This window comes from Equus asinus, chromosome 1 (genome assembly GCF_041296235.1).
Source record: "Equus asinus isolate D_3611 breed Donkey chromosome 1, EquAss-T2T_v2, whole genome shotgun sequence".
Taxonomy (NCBI): Eukaryota; Metazoa; Chordata; class Mammalia; order Perissodactyla; family Equidae; genus Equus; species Equus asinus.
In genome coordinates this window covers 191,244,262-191,259,838 of record NC_091790.1, presented here as the reverse complement: position 1 = coordinate 191,259,838, position 15,577 = coordinate 191,244,262, and the positions used below count along the sequence as shown (strand labels likewise).

At 39.8% G+C, this 15,577-nt stretch overlaps 1 protein-coding gene across 7 annotated transcripts in view; it reads left to right on the top strand.

Annotated features, from left to right (window-relative positions):
- DGKI (diacylglycerol kinase iota) overlaps positions 1–15,577 on the top strand; it is a 429,721-nt gene that overhangs the window by 157,007 nt on the left and 257,137 nt on the right. For all 7 annotated transcript variants that reach the window (XR_011504777.1, XM_070514279.1, XM_070514275.1 and 4 more), the window contains exon 3: positions 10,147–10,242. Coding sequence is in view for 6 of the 7 variants with exons in the window: in XM_070514279.1 (XP_070370380.1) it covers positions 10,147–10,242 (96 nt within the window). In the remaining variant the exon portion in view is untranslated. The remainder of the gene's footprint in view (positions 1–10,146; positions 10,243–15,577) is intronic.

Here is a 15,577-nt window from a genome sequence, read left to right as displayed (position 1 = left end):
TCTCTGTGGGAAAGCAGTGTGACTACTTATCTCCCTCTGTCAACCCACTCTTCTGGATGAAATGTATTAAAATGATCAATCTTTACTTATTCATGGTAACCATTTATTGAGCACTGATTTTGCTTGGAGGCTCTTAAGAGTCTCCCAAATGAGGAGGAGGGTGGCAAGAATTTAAAAAATAAAATTAAAAAAAAGGAGGAACTCCAATTCCTTAGCTTTGATGAGGTCAAGGGTCCCAATAGTGCTAAGTGATGCTCCTAGGGGCTGAGCAGGGCTGACAAGAGTCACCTTGTTCCCCATCCCCGCTCTTGACTCTCTGTTGAAATTCTCTTTAGCTCAGAAGGATGAATGTCATCTCAAAGGCCTATAGTACTGTGACCCCCTGACTTACGTCACCTTTCTTCTTCTCATTTCACCAGTGAGAAAACACATACTGTTCATGGCGTGTCTGGAGTTGCAAGGCAAGTCAGAGTAAACTTGGAATTAGGATCTTGGTCCCCGATTTTCTACTTATTGTGGAATACTGAAGGGCCCTTTTCTGACTCTAGTATATGTGCCAAAGTCATCTGATGGGGCACAGTTGTTTCCTAAATATCCTTTGGCAAAAGGCTTTGAGGAGTGGCCTGCTTATCAGAGGCTGAAACACAGGTGAGCACTGATTTAGTGAGCCAGGTGGTGGGCGCTTGTGCATTTTGGCCAGGAGTATACTATTGCAGAAGTCAGTTTTTATGCTTTGGGTACACCAACTTAATAATTTCCTTCAAGTATTCCATTTTCATATTCTCATTTTCCTGCTTAGTGATATATACTATCTCTCTTTTATTTTTAGTCTGTTCCTCGAAGTCCAACAACTTCTCTCCTGCTGTGATTTACTCAAATGGTTTGTTATGACTTTTGGATTCTCTGCCCCACACAGTCTCATTTCCGTGATGACTCTTTGCCAGCATTTCTCTTGCCTGTGCACAGGGCTTTCTTACAAACCTTAGAGCCAAATTAGTGTTTTTTGGTTGTCTTTCTAGATTCTCAGTTAGCTTTCAGGCTCCTTGAAGGGAACGACAATGTCTTCTGTTTGTTTTTTCTTCTTTACAGTGGAGGGCACAGCATCATAGGCCTGGTAATTGTCTGGCTACTGATGTCAGAGAACTAATTGATTACGGCTTTTTTTGCTCAATCAGCAAGAAGGGGACATTTCAGTGGGAGTCGACAGGCATTCAAATAATCTCCAGTTCCTGAAAGGCTTCGTAGACATGAATCAAAAGCCTGCTTGGAAAATAAATAGATTTATGCTATTTGAAGCCCAAGTAACTCTTTTTAAATTTCCTTGCTAATACAGTGTATCGTGTTAAATCTTAAAGCACACACAGTTGTTTCATCTTCCCATTCATCCTAGTGGCATCTTCTCTTTACCTTCATGGTGACAACTTGCAGGGGCTGCTGCCTCTGATGCTGTGCCATGCATGTCAGCCAAGCCAGTTTCGGGGAAAACAAGCTAAATTGCTAGAAAGGGAGTAATACTTAAAGAAGGAAAAAATATTCTCATCTCCTGGGCTGGAATCCAAGTTTCTAAATGAGTGAGTTAGCCCATTTAGAAATGTGTCTGTTGCACAGATAATACGTGTCTTCTCTTAAATGTCACATGCCTCTCCTGCAATGGGGACTTAATTTGGACCTGGAGATTTCTTCCCTGTTTTTAATATTACAGTAGAGAGCATAGGAGGCGGGTCTCCATTCTGTCTCCACTGTTTTGTAATTTGTTTTGGCCCATTACACTGCCTAAAACAACTCTCAAAGCAATGGTGGAACAACCACCCTGGTCTTTCTTAGAGGGCACATTGGTTTTAAACCTTGATTTCAATTCACTTTCTCCTCGCTCACTGGAAAATTTCCTCCAGTCCCAAGAGCTTCGGAAATGAGAACGTCAACACAAACCAAGTCAGATGCTAAATGCAAACCACCTTTCCTTTCCTCTAGTTGACAATGCTAAGAAAAGAAGTGCTTTCTCCTAGGCAGGTGGAAACATAACACAGTTAGTGCACTGCATCACTGTTTGGGTCAGGGACAAGATTAGGGAAACAGAGTCTTCATGCAGGATTGGTTCAAACTGGGTTATGAAATGAGGTCATCTTATCTTTAGAAACCTTGAATGAAAAGCCAGGAAGAGGCAGGTGTGTGTGTGTGCGTGCATATGCACTCACGTACACGTGTTCTCATTTTAGTCTGATTTCCGATGGCAAGTCCTTGCAGACCTGTGCCTTCTTTATATGCTCTTTTACCTTCAGGTTTGGCTGTCATCACCGATGGTGACTCCCACCCCAAGATTTTGCCCCACTCCCATCCCCTTTTCAAAAAACATCAAGCTAATCAAGGTTTCAGATTGCTAAGCAGAGCATGAGGAACTAACCAACTATAAATCAGTGAAGGTCTTGGGCCCTAGTCAGCCATGTTAATAGAGGGACAGATCTAGCATGATTTCGTGCACCCTCACTAGTCATTTATTTTCCAAAATTGTGAGAGTCGTAAGTTAAATCACACTGGCTGCTGGGGGAAATCGTAGAATCCTATAATTTCACAGGTCAGTGAGAAGTATCTAGGTCTAAACTTCTGCCTCTAAGGAAATGATGATCTAAATCAACACTGTCCAATAGAAATATAGGTGAGTCATAAAGTAAATCCTAAGTTTTCTAGTAGCCACATTCAAAAAAGCAAAAAGAAATAGGTAAAATTAATTTTAGCACCATATTTTGTTTAACCAAAAATATCAGAAATATTACTATTTCAACATGTAATCAATATAAAAACTATCAGTGAGATGGTTTACGTTCTTTTTTCATGCTAAGCCTTCAAAATCTGCTGCAAATTTTACACCGAAATACGTCTCAATTAGTGCTAACCACATTTCAGATGCTCCATAGCCATGTGCTTTTTGGACAGCACAGATCTAAGCCCTCCAAGATAGATCTTACCTGTTATTATCTTGAAGATTTTCAGGGGGAGACAGTCCAGATAAACACTTTTTTCCTCTCTGAATTTATAAGGACATTTATATATGATACATATTTATAATTTTCTTATTATTTCAAAACATTTTTAGAAGTAAATATCTTCATTTGTGTAGATTATTTGCTTCTGGTGTCAGTGTACTCTATCTGTAGTGTTATTCAGCCTATAACATTCTCCCTGCCCCCATCAACTTTTATCTTTTTACCTATAACCATTACTAGGATTTCAGTAGAACTCGAGAGCAAGGAATCATATCTGTCTACCTAGGTGAATCTTTATTCTTAGGTAATTGGATTCATCTATATATACATCGATGCATGTAAATATATGTGTTTGTATAGAGAATTGTCTCAGCATTCACAAATACAGAAGAAATGTTATCTGCATTTAGAAATGGGAGAGCTATTTTTTCTGTCTGGCACAGATGGATGCTCTGAGATGATATTTCAAGATGGGTGTGTAGAGAAGAGAGAAAGAGGTTCCTGGGTGGGAAGAATGTAATAAACAAATATGTGGTGCAAAAAAGGGAAAATATGGCTATATTTAGAGAAGGTAAGGAAGGTTAAGAATAGACAGATTGGTGCCATTAAGGAGGGTCTAGCATGGGAGATTAAATTTGGATTTCATTTGATAAACAATAGGGAATCATTTAAGCATCCTGAGCAAGAGAGAGGCATAAACATACCTATATTTTAAGGGAATTAATTTTGCAGCAGTGTAAAATATCAGAGAGAATGTCAGAATTAGAGTTCAGAGCAGAAGAAACCAGGACTGAGATTAGACATACTGTTCAGTGTATGGTAAGTAATTTGGGGGTAGATGTAGATAATAAAAAGAAACCCAGACAAAAATATGAGTAAAGAAAAGAGGCCTGTATTAGTTGGGGTAGACTAGGCTGCAATAAATAAAAGACTCAAACATGTAATGGCTTTCTACAAGAGAAGTTTATTTCTCACTTGCGTAACAGACCAAGACTCTTTCAGGTAGGCTGAATGGGGGAGTGGGCTCTGTTCCATATAGTTATTCAGTGACCCACACAGACAGTTGCTCTTACATCTTTATCAGATGGCTTCTAAAATCAACCAAAGGTTGCTCCAGGTGTCCAGTATGGGAAAAGAGCATGGAGGAATGCACGTGGGATGTTTTAATGGGCAAAGTCTCAGAACAGTACATGTCACTCCTGTTCATGTTCCATTGGTTAGAACTTGGTCACATGGCCACACCTAACTGCAAGGAGGCTGGTTAATAAGGTCTAGCTGTATGTTCAGGAAGAAGAGAAAAATGATCTCGGTGAATGGCTAGCAGTCTTGGCTACAAAGACCAAGGAGATAAACTTGGATAATGCCAACATCTATGGATTAGGAGAGAGGAAGGAAAATGGCAGAGTAATTGCAGCAGTAATAACTATCTTGAACACTGATTGACTTCTAATTGTGTGCAAGGCATTGAAATTTATGCATTTTCACATTTAAACATCACTCTGATCTTGTGAGGGAAGGACGGTTATTATTACAGTTACAGTAGGGAGTAAACTGAAGTTCAGGGAAGTTAGAGAGGCCCTAGGTCATACACCTAGTAAGTAATAAGTCTGTCCAACTTCAAAGCTCATGTTTATTAATATTGAGCTAGAAAAGGATTCATCAAAAATGTAAGAAGAAAACCACAATAGTTCATTTGTCTACCCCATTCTTGTGCGAATGCCACCCAGGTGGATATCTTTATGCAGAATTCAAGAGTCTTTAAGACCACCCTTACTTCTGATATCAGTTGTAGGTTCAAAAATCCCTGAGACCACATTTATCATTCGATAATTTACTAGAAGGACTCATAGAATTTACTGAATGCTGTTATACTCACATTTATGGCCTATTATAGTGAAAGAATACATCTTCAGATCAGCTGAGGGAAGAGGTGCACGGTAGAGTCCAAGAGAGTTCCACACATGGAGGTTCCACTTGTCCTCTCCCACTAGAGTCCAGGATAGTGCTAACTTCTCCCAGCTACCATGTGGGACATATTGCCAACTAAGGAAGCTCGTCTAAACCTTGGTGTCCAGAGTTTTAATTGGGGCTTGGTCACGTAGACCTGGTTGACTGCCCGCATGGTTGACTTTAGCCTCTAGCCCCTCTAGAGGTTAAGCGGATATCATATAGCTCTAAGCTCCACCATGAATCATTGTTATCTTAGACTATCTGGCAGGGCCCAAGGCCCCCAGGTAAACAGAGATACTCATATATCAGGCAGGACCTTCCAGACACTTAGAGAGATTATCTTTTTGGAGCTGAGGACAAAGGCCAGACCTCTCTTTGGGTAAGGTTACTTCTTTATTATGTACTTTATTAGGCATCAGACAAGACAGATGTGCAAAAGGATGAAGCATGGGAAGAATGTAGTCTAACAAAAAGGTATGCTTCATCTTTTTCTTGTATGACTTGTTTTGTTTTCTTGCATGCTTTTTTAAAAGAACTTTTCTTCATTTTGTGATTTTAAAAGACTGTCATGTCTTTATTAGGCATCCATTCTTCCTTATCCCAGTTTAGGACTCCAAACTAATGGACAGAAAAAAGATTATCCCTTTCTACTCCTTGGAGTTGCATATAACAAGAATATGTATTCATTCATTTATTGATTGATTCTTAGTCTTTCATCTTTTCAGTTCCCAAAATTTATTTATCATCTAATACTTACCAGGCGCTAAGTTAAGTGCTGTACATTCAGGATTCTCATGGAGCTTAGGATCTAGTGTAAGAGGGAAACATTAATCAAGTGATCATGGCAATGAATTAATAATTGCCAACTGAGATAATTGATGGGAAGGGAACATGGTTTTATGAGAGAAACTAACAAAATAACTTGACTTAGATTTGGGGGTCAGTGATGGCTTCTTTGAGGAAGTAATAATCTGATGCCCCAAAGGTGAACAGAAATTAGCCACATAGAGTCAGAATAGAGAGGAGTAAGCCATTTGGAAATAGTAAACAGAATATGCAGTAAATGGCCTTTGATGTGGGGACATTTGAGCAGAGACATGAATGAAATGAGGAATGCAAAATGCAGGTATCTCATGAAAGCAATTTTTAGTTAAGGGAGCCGCAAATTCCATCGAACTGAGATGAGAGCTTCGTTAGCCTGCCTAGAAAATAGCAAGGAGACCAGTGTGACTTCCAGTCAGTGACTGAGAGGGAGAATGATAGAAGACAAGGTAAACGGGACAGGAAATGAGATTGCAAAGAGACAGAAAAAGAAGTCAGAGGCACCCAGGGACTGGGTAAGTGAGGACTTTGCACTCTTCCAACTGCATGGATAGCCACTGAAGAGTTTTGAGCAGATCAGTGACTTGATCAGATTTACATTTTAAAGCAATTACTTTGGTTGTTTTGTGGAGAACAGACCAAGGGGAGGAAAGAGTGGAGCAGGGACACCAGTTGGGGGACTCTTGGGATATTCCAAGCCAGAGATGTTGGAGGATCAGGTGGTAACAGTAGAAGTGGTGAGAAGTAGTTGAGTTTCATATAGCTTTTGAAATTAGAGTCAAGAACATTAGCTAGTGGACAGGCATGGGAAAGAGAGATCTAGAATGACCTCAAAGTTTTTAGCAAATATTTGAACTGTAAGAATAGAAATACCATTTCCTGATAATTCAGGGAGAAGATTAGAGTAAGGACAGATTTAGGGAGTAAGAGTTTGGTTTTGAGAATGTAAAATTTTGAGATGCTAATTAGATCTCCAAGTGGAGATGTAGAGAGGGCTGTTTTTTTTTATGAGTTTGAAGTTTAAAGAAGAGGTTCATATTGGATGAATAATTTGGGAGGCAACAATTAATTGATGGACCCTAAAGCCATGACAATTGAATGTAATAACCTCAGGACTCAATGTAGATAGAGAAGAGTGAAGATATGAGTAAAGATAAGAGGAAAGCCATTTTCATATGGCTAATTTTCATATTTGTGCTTCTTAATGACTATATAATATTCCATTTCATGTATTATCCTGCTTTTTATAAACATTCTTCTCCATTGCGCATTTGTGATGTTTCCAGTTTTTGATTATTAGGTGGTAGAAACAAACCTCTTAATGGATATAGTTTTTTTCTTCCATTAGATTATTTCCTTAGGGTACATTCCCCAAAATGAGATTACTAGGTGAATGTATGAATGTTTTCATTTACTCTATTGCTTCTTTAAAGGCTTGTGCGAGTTTGTTTCCTTTCAATTAACTTCAGGATCTATCTTGTTAGCTTTGAGACTACTCACTATATATCTGTGGTCTCAAGTCTCTTTCCTTAAAATCCCTCCGGGTTACCTTATGCCACATCTCTCTCCCTCTCTCACCTTCTCCTTCTTTGGTGATTGTACAAGGAGAGAGAAGTATCAAGTCTGATAGATCTTCAGTCATGGACGAGTTCTAAAACCTATTATCTAGCAATCTTGAAGAGGTAGGGTAGAGTCTACTGGATTATTGGGTCTCGGACTCTGCTGCACATTAGAGTCACCTCAGAAACTTTGTAAACTACTGATATCCAGTTTTCACTTAAGATTAGAGAAAGCAGACTCTCTGGGGATGGTACCTAGGTATTCTCAAAAACTCACCAGAGCGTTTTAATGAGCAGTCAGATTTGAGAACCAGTGCATTAGAACCGCTGTAGCAGGAGACCTCTGTCTTCTTCTGTCCCTCTTTTAAAAGAAACGCCAGTCTTTCTAATCAGATCCCCACTCAAGAGCGAGGTTAGCTAATCCTAGCAGTCCTGCCTAATATGAGGCAGAGTTTGTTAGCAAGCCTCTGCTTGCAAGGGGTGTGCAGTATGCAGGCAGCAAGCAGCCCCTGGCCTGGGTGAAGCTAGCCAGCACAGTGAGTTAGGGATGCGCTTGCAAATCTCTGAGTCCCTGGGTCTTGCCTGCCCCTGCCTATCTTCCTTTGACCTCCCAGGATTTAATTTCTGGCCTGCCTTGATTGGTATTATCAATGGTTTTTGACCTTTTCCCCACTGCAACATTTTATACTTCACTTTCTAGAAGAGTTGGCAGGATATTTACTGTGTTTAGGTTTCCCTAGTGTTTATTTTTAAAATATTGTCCTCATCCATCACTGTCTGAAAACTTTTGGGTCCAAACGTACAGCTGTTCTTCTCTTGCTTCTGTTATTTTTCCACAAGGTTGACTGTGAGGTGAAGCCCATTTTCCCATTGACTTCTTTAAAAAAATTGAACATGACTTCCTACGGGGAAAAATGACCAATAGAGAAGACAAACTTTTCATGAAAAGATGGTCACCCTTTGACATAGTGATGATTCTCATCAGCATTGCTTTCCTTTTTGGAATGGTTTTGAGGCACTCTGAGATGTGTAGGGCATGCCCCTATCTCAGGGTGTCCTTGTGCATTGTTCCCCATCCCTGGACATCTACATAGCTTGTGAATTTCACCTACTTCTTCATGTCTCACTTTCACTGTTCTAAGAGTTGGTGTCACCTTTTTTAGATTGTGAAGCATCTATAACCTTTGGTTATTCACGTCTGAAAAAATTTGATCTTATGGGTTCTGAAAAGAAAGGTGTTGTATTTGAATCTGAAGAAATACATTTACTTTATGAAATGGATGAAACTTGGTATTGTTTTCCAGCTTCTCCTTGGTGTATATTTCTGCTTCTCTATGCTAAGCTTTGGGATTCAGAGGGCTCTCATGTGGACATCTCTGTAGTGGATTATAATAAAGGTGACATGTATAAGATGGACTTCTAAATTGCTTGATAATTCTATAAAAGTCCTTATTGAAATCATCCTCTGTATTAGTTTGCTCAGGATGTTGTAACAAAATACCATAACTAAGTGACTCAAGCAACAGGAATTTATTCCTCGCAGTTCTGGAGGCTGGGAAGTCCAAGAACAAGGTGCCTGTAGATTTGGTTCCTGGTGAAAACCCACTTCCTGGCTTGTAGATGGCTGCCTTCTCACTGTGTCCTCACATGCTCTTTCCTTGGTGTGTACATGGAGAGAGAGAGATCCCTCTTGTGTCTCTCTCGTAAGGGCACTAATCTCAATTACTAGGGCTCTACCCTCATGACCTAATTACCCCCCAAAGGCCCCATCTTTAAATAATATCACATTGGGGGTTAGGGCTTCAGCATATGAATTTTGGGTAGGGGGGGACATGATTCAGTCTTTCCCCCATGGAAAAATACTTGTATGCCCATGTACTTATGATGAGCAAGATAAAACCAGAGCAGTTTTCCTGTGAGACCTCTGGACTTAATCACTTTCCTTTATGGTTAACGCAACATAATGTTTTCCTTAATAGCTCAGAGCCCTTTTTAAGCAAATGAGCACAATGTACAATTAATATATAAATCTTTCATATTTCTAAGGTAGTGTGCCATAAAAGGAATATGGAATCCTGTTCATCATCCTGTTTAAAAAAAAGTATTACACTTCTACCTCAATGAAACATTGCCCATTTCTGGACATAGGATTGTTGTACTTCATATCATTCATCATAACAGCTCTATTTACCATCAGAAGGATGTGAATATGTTAAGAAGCAAGAAGATCATTCAATTTGAAAAATTTAAAATTAAATGGGCAAAGGCCCTACTGTCAGTAAAATGTTTGAATTAGTAGAAATTTATTATGCTTTGATTACAAACTAAGTTTTGAGAAGCCTCTGGCTTAGAAGTATAATTTACCCATTACTGATATAAATGTTTTTTCAAACAGTCTTTACTTAAAATACTTTAATACTACTATCCTCTTTCTTAATTTGCTAAGTAAAAGCAACTTTCACTGGAATTTTGCCTTCAATGGTCATGCAATCGGCAGTATTGGGCCTAGATAAATAAGGCCTTACATCGAACAGTTTAAGGGTTTTTTCCCTCATTTACTTAATATCTATTTCACAGGTTACCACATTTGTGGATAAAGCATCTATAGACCTAATGTCTGTTTTAGTTATGGCTCAAACAAAGTTTTTCCGAACACTTTCTTCCATTGCTATAATTTTTGTAGGACCAGCTGTAGCAGTATTTTCAGAGGTAAAATGAGAAGTGTTTAAACTCCTTGGATTCACTAAATTCCTGGCATCTAAAATCTAAATTTGCGATCTGTCTCCTTTATGCCTGAAAATAAAACTGAATTCAGGCGGGTCTTTTCCTTGCAGGAGAATGCCGTGAATGGAGAGCACCTGTGGCTGGAGACCAACGTCTCAGGAGACCTGTGCTACCTGGGAGAGGAGAACTGCCAAGTCAGATTTGCAGTGAGTGTGCTCCTCCCACGTCCGGGCTCTGTCCTTTCTAGGGAAGGCTCCTAGTTGAGTCTGAAGGCAGCAGGGGTCACCATGACTGGATTTCCAAGGAGAGGTTTGAAAGAGCCTATCCCTTGTGAGACAATGGACAGGCAGTTAAGTTAACATGGCTTTCAAGGGGTCAATTTGGTTGGTTTCAGGGCTTGACTATGCAGGCCAAACCTTCGTTTAATGTGCTACTTTATGATCATACCCAGGGTTGGTTTTTGTTTGTGTGTTGGGGGTCGGGGAGAGGGTGTGTGTGGAGGAAGGGTCTCTGTGGGAGCAGGAAACTTGTTTGTAAGGCAGTGTGTGTGGCGGAGGGCATCCTGGTGGGTGAGGGTGGGGATGAGCTGAAAGACCTGTGTGGTGGTGGGTGTAGGCGAGCAAATAATTCAGATTAAGTTCTGGAGGATAAAATTCTATACAAACAATCAACACTCAAGTGCATTGGAGTATCCCCTGCGTTTTAAATTTTACTTTGTGTTCCTAGTTAGAACAATCTGTTTAAATCTTAAAATCCTCTTTATGTTCTGTGAAAAGAGCATGGTTGCCAGGCAGTAAGTTATGAGGAACTAAAATTTTAGTGTTGAGAAAATGAACCTGAAATTTTTGTGTAGTTTAAAATTAGAGGTCTGAAAAGAGGGTAATGGGAAACAGTAAAGAAGAAAGAAAAGATATATTCCTTCTTATTTGTGGAAATGGGCATCATAATCTACATGATCAATTATTTTCTTTTTCATGGTGTTTATCTATTATGTGCCAGAAAGATTTGAGGCAAAATGTAGGACTTTGGAATTGCAAGTGCATATGTTTCTGTTAATAACTAATAAGGAAGAAATTGAGTTCCCGCCAAACCTTATAGAAGAAGATAGCCCCCGAGAACTTTGATCAGGCTGCCTGGAATCCAAAAGGGGGAACCAAGACCTTTAAAAGTACATTAGCTGTTTGGATGCCTAGTTTATAGGTTTTGGTTGGAAAACTTTATGAGAGTTTTGGAGGACCAGGGTTTGTTTGAGTTAAATTGGGAATAGTTAAATGTCAGTGAAAGGCCCAGCTGTACAGGCTCTCCATTTAACGTCAGGAAACCTGGATTTGAATCTCAATGTTGCCACTCACTGTGTGCCATTGAGAACTCATGACCTTTGGATCTTGGCTACTAAAAGATAGAAAAAGACAGTAGGATTAAATTATTTTTAATTTTGCTTCCAACTCAAATCTGTACTTAATTGTTTGCATTTCTTTTAATCTGGTTGTAAATTCAATTGATTTAAATATAATTTCAACTTTATACATATGTATTTTTAATTAAAGTATAATTGCTTGGAATTTGATTAAATTAGCCAAAACTAAGAGAGGCTCAGCTGTTTGGACTAAAATGCTATAAATAATGAATTAACATTAGGATCCTCGTTAATTGCATAAACACTGGTCTCGGGATTTTGGATAATATAAAATGGAAAATATGAAAGCCAATCTTACTTGCATATATACTTTTGAACTATTATCTACTGATACTGCTGCCAGCTGATGGACTGTAATTTGTTATGGAGTTCTGCCTTAGTTCCAAATTACTTCCTTTGATCCTTTTCTGGTGCTCTTTTAGGGTCAGCCACATGTTACCTCTCTTGGCAAATATATGAACAGATACTCCAGATCCTCCTTAAATCGTGTATCAGTAAATAGCATTGCTGTCCTCTAACTGGTTGCAACTTGGACACTATTACCTCTAGGCCAGGAAAAACGACAAAGAGTAAAGGAACTTTTAGGTAGAAGTAAGGAAGTAATAGAGTTGTGAAAATCGCCAGTGTTCTTCTGAACCTTCCTCATAATTTTGTCCCAAATACTTGGCTCTATTTACTCACTTTACAAAGTGTCTGGAAGATGAAGCACTCTCCTCCAAGAAATGTTGATTAAATGAAGAAATAAATCAGTGAGCAAGCTGAAGATCTAACTGTATTTCCTCATTATAAGCTCCTGAAAGCTCAGTTTCTTTATCTATAAAGTGGGGGAAGCGTTGTTTTAAGGATTCGATGAGAGAATGCCCTGAAAGGACTTACTTGCCACAGTGACTGATATAAGAAATTAAAAGGAAAAAAAAAAAAACCCAGGAAGGACAGGAGTAGACAATTCACAAAAGAACTACCAGTGGCCAATATATCATTGAAAAATATATACAAAGTCACCCAAATTAAAACAACTATGAGGCGTCAACCATGTGTGCCCATTAAATTAGCAAAGGCTAAATGAGGCTGAAATGGGGACTCTTGTTGCCAGCTGGCGAGAGTGTGAATTGATCGATTTCACAAAATTGTCAGCATATAGTAAAAGCATTACAAATCTGGCACTCTCTCTCCACCTCCTTTGGGCATCACATTTTGGGAAGGACATTGACAAGCAGGAGGAGACCCAGAGGAATGTGTCCAAGTTGGTTCGGGGTAAGGAACTTTGTAGTAGAAGGAAGAGTTAACCTGGGCTGTGGGGGATTATTAAAGGTGTAAGGGAGAGAGAATGGACCCATCTTCCAGTGTTTGAAGAGCTGCCTTGAAGACTAGGAAGTGTCTTGCTCTCCATTGTTAGGAAGGTAGAACTAAGTTATATGTATAGAATCTACTGACTCTAACAGTAGATCTTACACTCTGGTGTAATAAACATCACCTGGAAAACCTGTTAACAATACAGATTACTGTTTCTGTCTTTACTCCAAATGCTGATTCAGTATGCCTAGAGTTAGACTTGGGAATCTGTGATTTTAACAAGTGCCTGAAATAATTATGGTGCAGATGGTCCATAAAGTTAATTTTGAGAAATACTGTATTTTAAGGAAGATCTTTAACAATCAGAGCTGTCCAGCAAGGGAACAAAGTGCCTGGAGAGATGGGCTCAAAGGATGTGTTTGCAAATAGGTTGGACGGCCATCTTTCAAGGATGCTACAGACGGGGGTGCTCATCTGCTTTGAGTAAAAGGTTAGACAAGGAAATCTGCAAGAGAGCCCCCAGTTTAAATGTTCTATTTGCAGCTTTCTTAGGATTGAATGACAGTTTTATAAGAAAAAAGCATGCATAAATAGGTTATGTATTATATTCTCATTTCTTTTAATGAACCACATTTGAAGAAAGCCAACCTGTTGGGTTGGGGACCAAATTACCATAACCAGATACTATCTGCAGGCTTCTAAACAGAATGCAGGCAGAGCGCTTGGAGGAGGAGTGAATCCACCTCTGAAGACGAGCCTTTCACTGCTTACCCTTTTTTAGCAAAGCAAATGTCACAAGTAGAAGTTAAGAGAAGGGAGAAGTCAGTGTGGGTTGAGATAGACAGAGGCGGCTTCATGGAAATGGGGCTACAGCACAGTTTTGAAAGACGGGTAAGATTTATATAAGTGGAGTTGAGGAAGGAGTACATTTCAGGCAGGGAGAGGAACATGAGCAAACTCAGAGGCAGGAACAAGCATTGTACAGGGGAGGAGGCAATCGTGAGACAAGCATGAGCACACCAAAGGGCGTGTGTTAGGTAAGAATGGAAATAAGGATGGATGGGGGTGTGTGTGTGTCCGTGCCTTCTGAATCGAAACTTGGAGTGCATGTCATAAATGCTCGTGTGCTTGTGAAGCATGACCATATAATATATTGTCTAAACCAAGACAGTTTTGAGGGTGAAAGTGGCTGCTATTAATAATGGTGCTGTAACATTAAGCGCAAGCCAGAACTGCGTCAGGGAAACTGTCACCCTAACTTATGGTGACATTGCAATAATCTAAAACCAAAGCATTCTTGCAAATCCAGGACCTCCTGCTGCCATCTGGATTGATATTTAGGGGCTGGTGTTGGAGGGCAGTGAAAGCAAGGCAGTGACATTACAGGACAGTGTAGGAGAGTTTGCTCCAAAGCCTCGGGGCTGAACCAGATGACCTTTAAAATCCTTCTTCATCTGTGTTTCTCTAGTGGCAACATTTAATACTGTAGGATGTCTGTGGACAGATATTTAATGGGATTAAAGATGTTCCCAAATCACTGACAGTCCCCAAATTAGTAACTGTTTCTTTTCCTGGCCTAGAGAGGAGAAAGGGATGCAAAAGTAATGAAATTGGAGCAGAAGGATGGCTGTTTCCCACCATGATTATGGGGGGAGGGGAAAAACAGAAACAAAATTCCAACTAGGACCGCTCTTGTTTGTGATATTTATTTAGATGGACATTTATTCTGTGTTTATGGGCTGAGTACCCAGTACCAGAGACTTCAGACAGTGTTGAGAATGACGGTTAATTGTAAGCGACAACCCCACAGCTTAGTTGGTACACTCTGTAAAAACCATTCTCATGCTTTGTTGATAGGATATACAAAGATGTTCAGCCAAATATTTGTTCTCAGAGAAACTCACGCCTCCGCTAATAATCCATAGAGCTCATACCAGTGCACACCTATTTTTATACTTAAAAGACACTTGCCGACATCAATATGTAGATATACACAACTGTCTAGATACCTGTGGACACAGGGAGGCAACCTGGGTAGGAGGAAGGAAATGGACTTCTGCTAAGACTGATCTGGGTTTGAAAACCCACTGTCCCATCTCTGTACTGAGTGGACTTTGGACAGATTGTTTCATCTCCTTTTACTTCCGTTTCCTGATTGAAAGTATTGTTATTAAGATCGGCCTCAGTGATTCTTATTCTGGATGAGCATTGTATTCACTAATGAAGCTTTACTTTTTAATTTTATTTTTTCAAATGGTTAGTTCCCAGCCTGGATCTACCACATCAGAACCTCTGGTGAGTGGGCCCAGGCATGAATATGTTAAAAAAAAAAAAAAGGAAAACCACTCTACAGATGATTCTATGTGCTGTCACATAGAGTGGATAGAGAGCCACTGATCTACTTCATAGAGTGTCAGGGCCAAATGAAGTGGCCTGGTCCTTGCATCTGGCACGTAGGAGCTGTTGTGGGTTGAATTTTGTACCTCAAAAAGATATAGTGAAGTCCTAACCCCCATTATCTCAGGATGTGACCTTATTTGGAAAAAGGGTTGTTGCAGGTTTAATTAGTTAAGATGATGTCATACTGGAGTAGGGTGGGCTCTGATCCAATATGACAAGGGTCCTTATAAGAAGAGGAGAGGACACACAATGATACACAGGGAAGAAAGAGAAAGCCACATAATGACAGAGACAGAGATCGGAGTGATCCAGCTACAAGCCAAGGAGCACTGAGGATGGCAGGCTATCATCAGAAGCCAGGAGAGAGGCCTGGGACAGTTCTTCCTCCAAGCCCTCAAAAGGGTGCTCTTGACACCTTGATTTCAGATTTC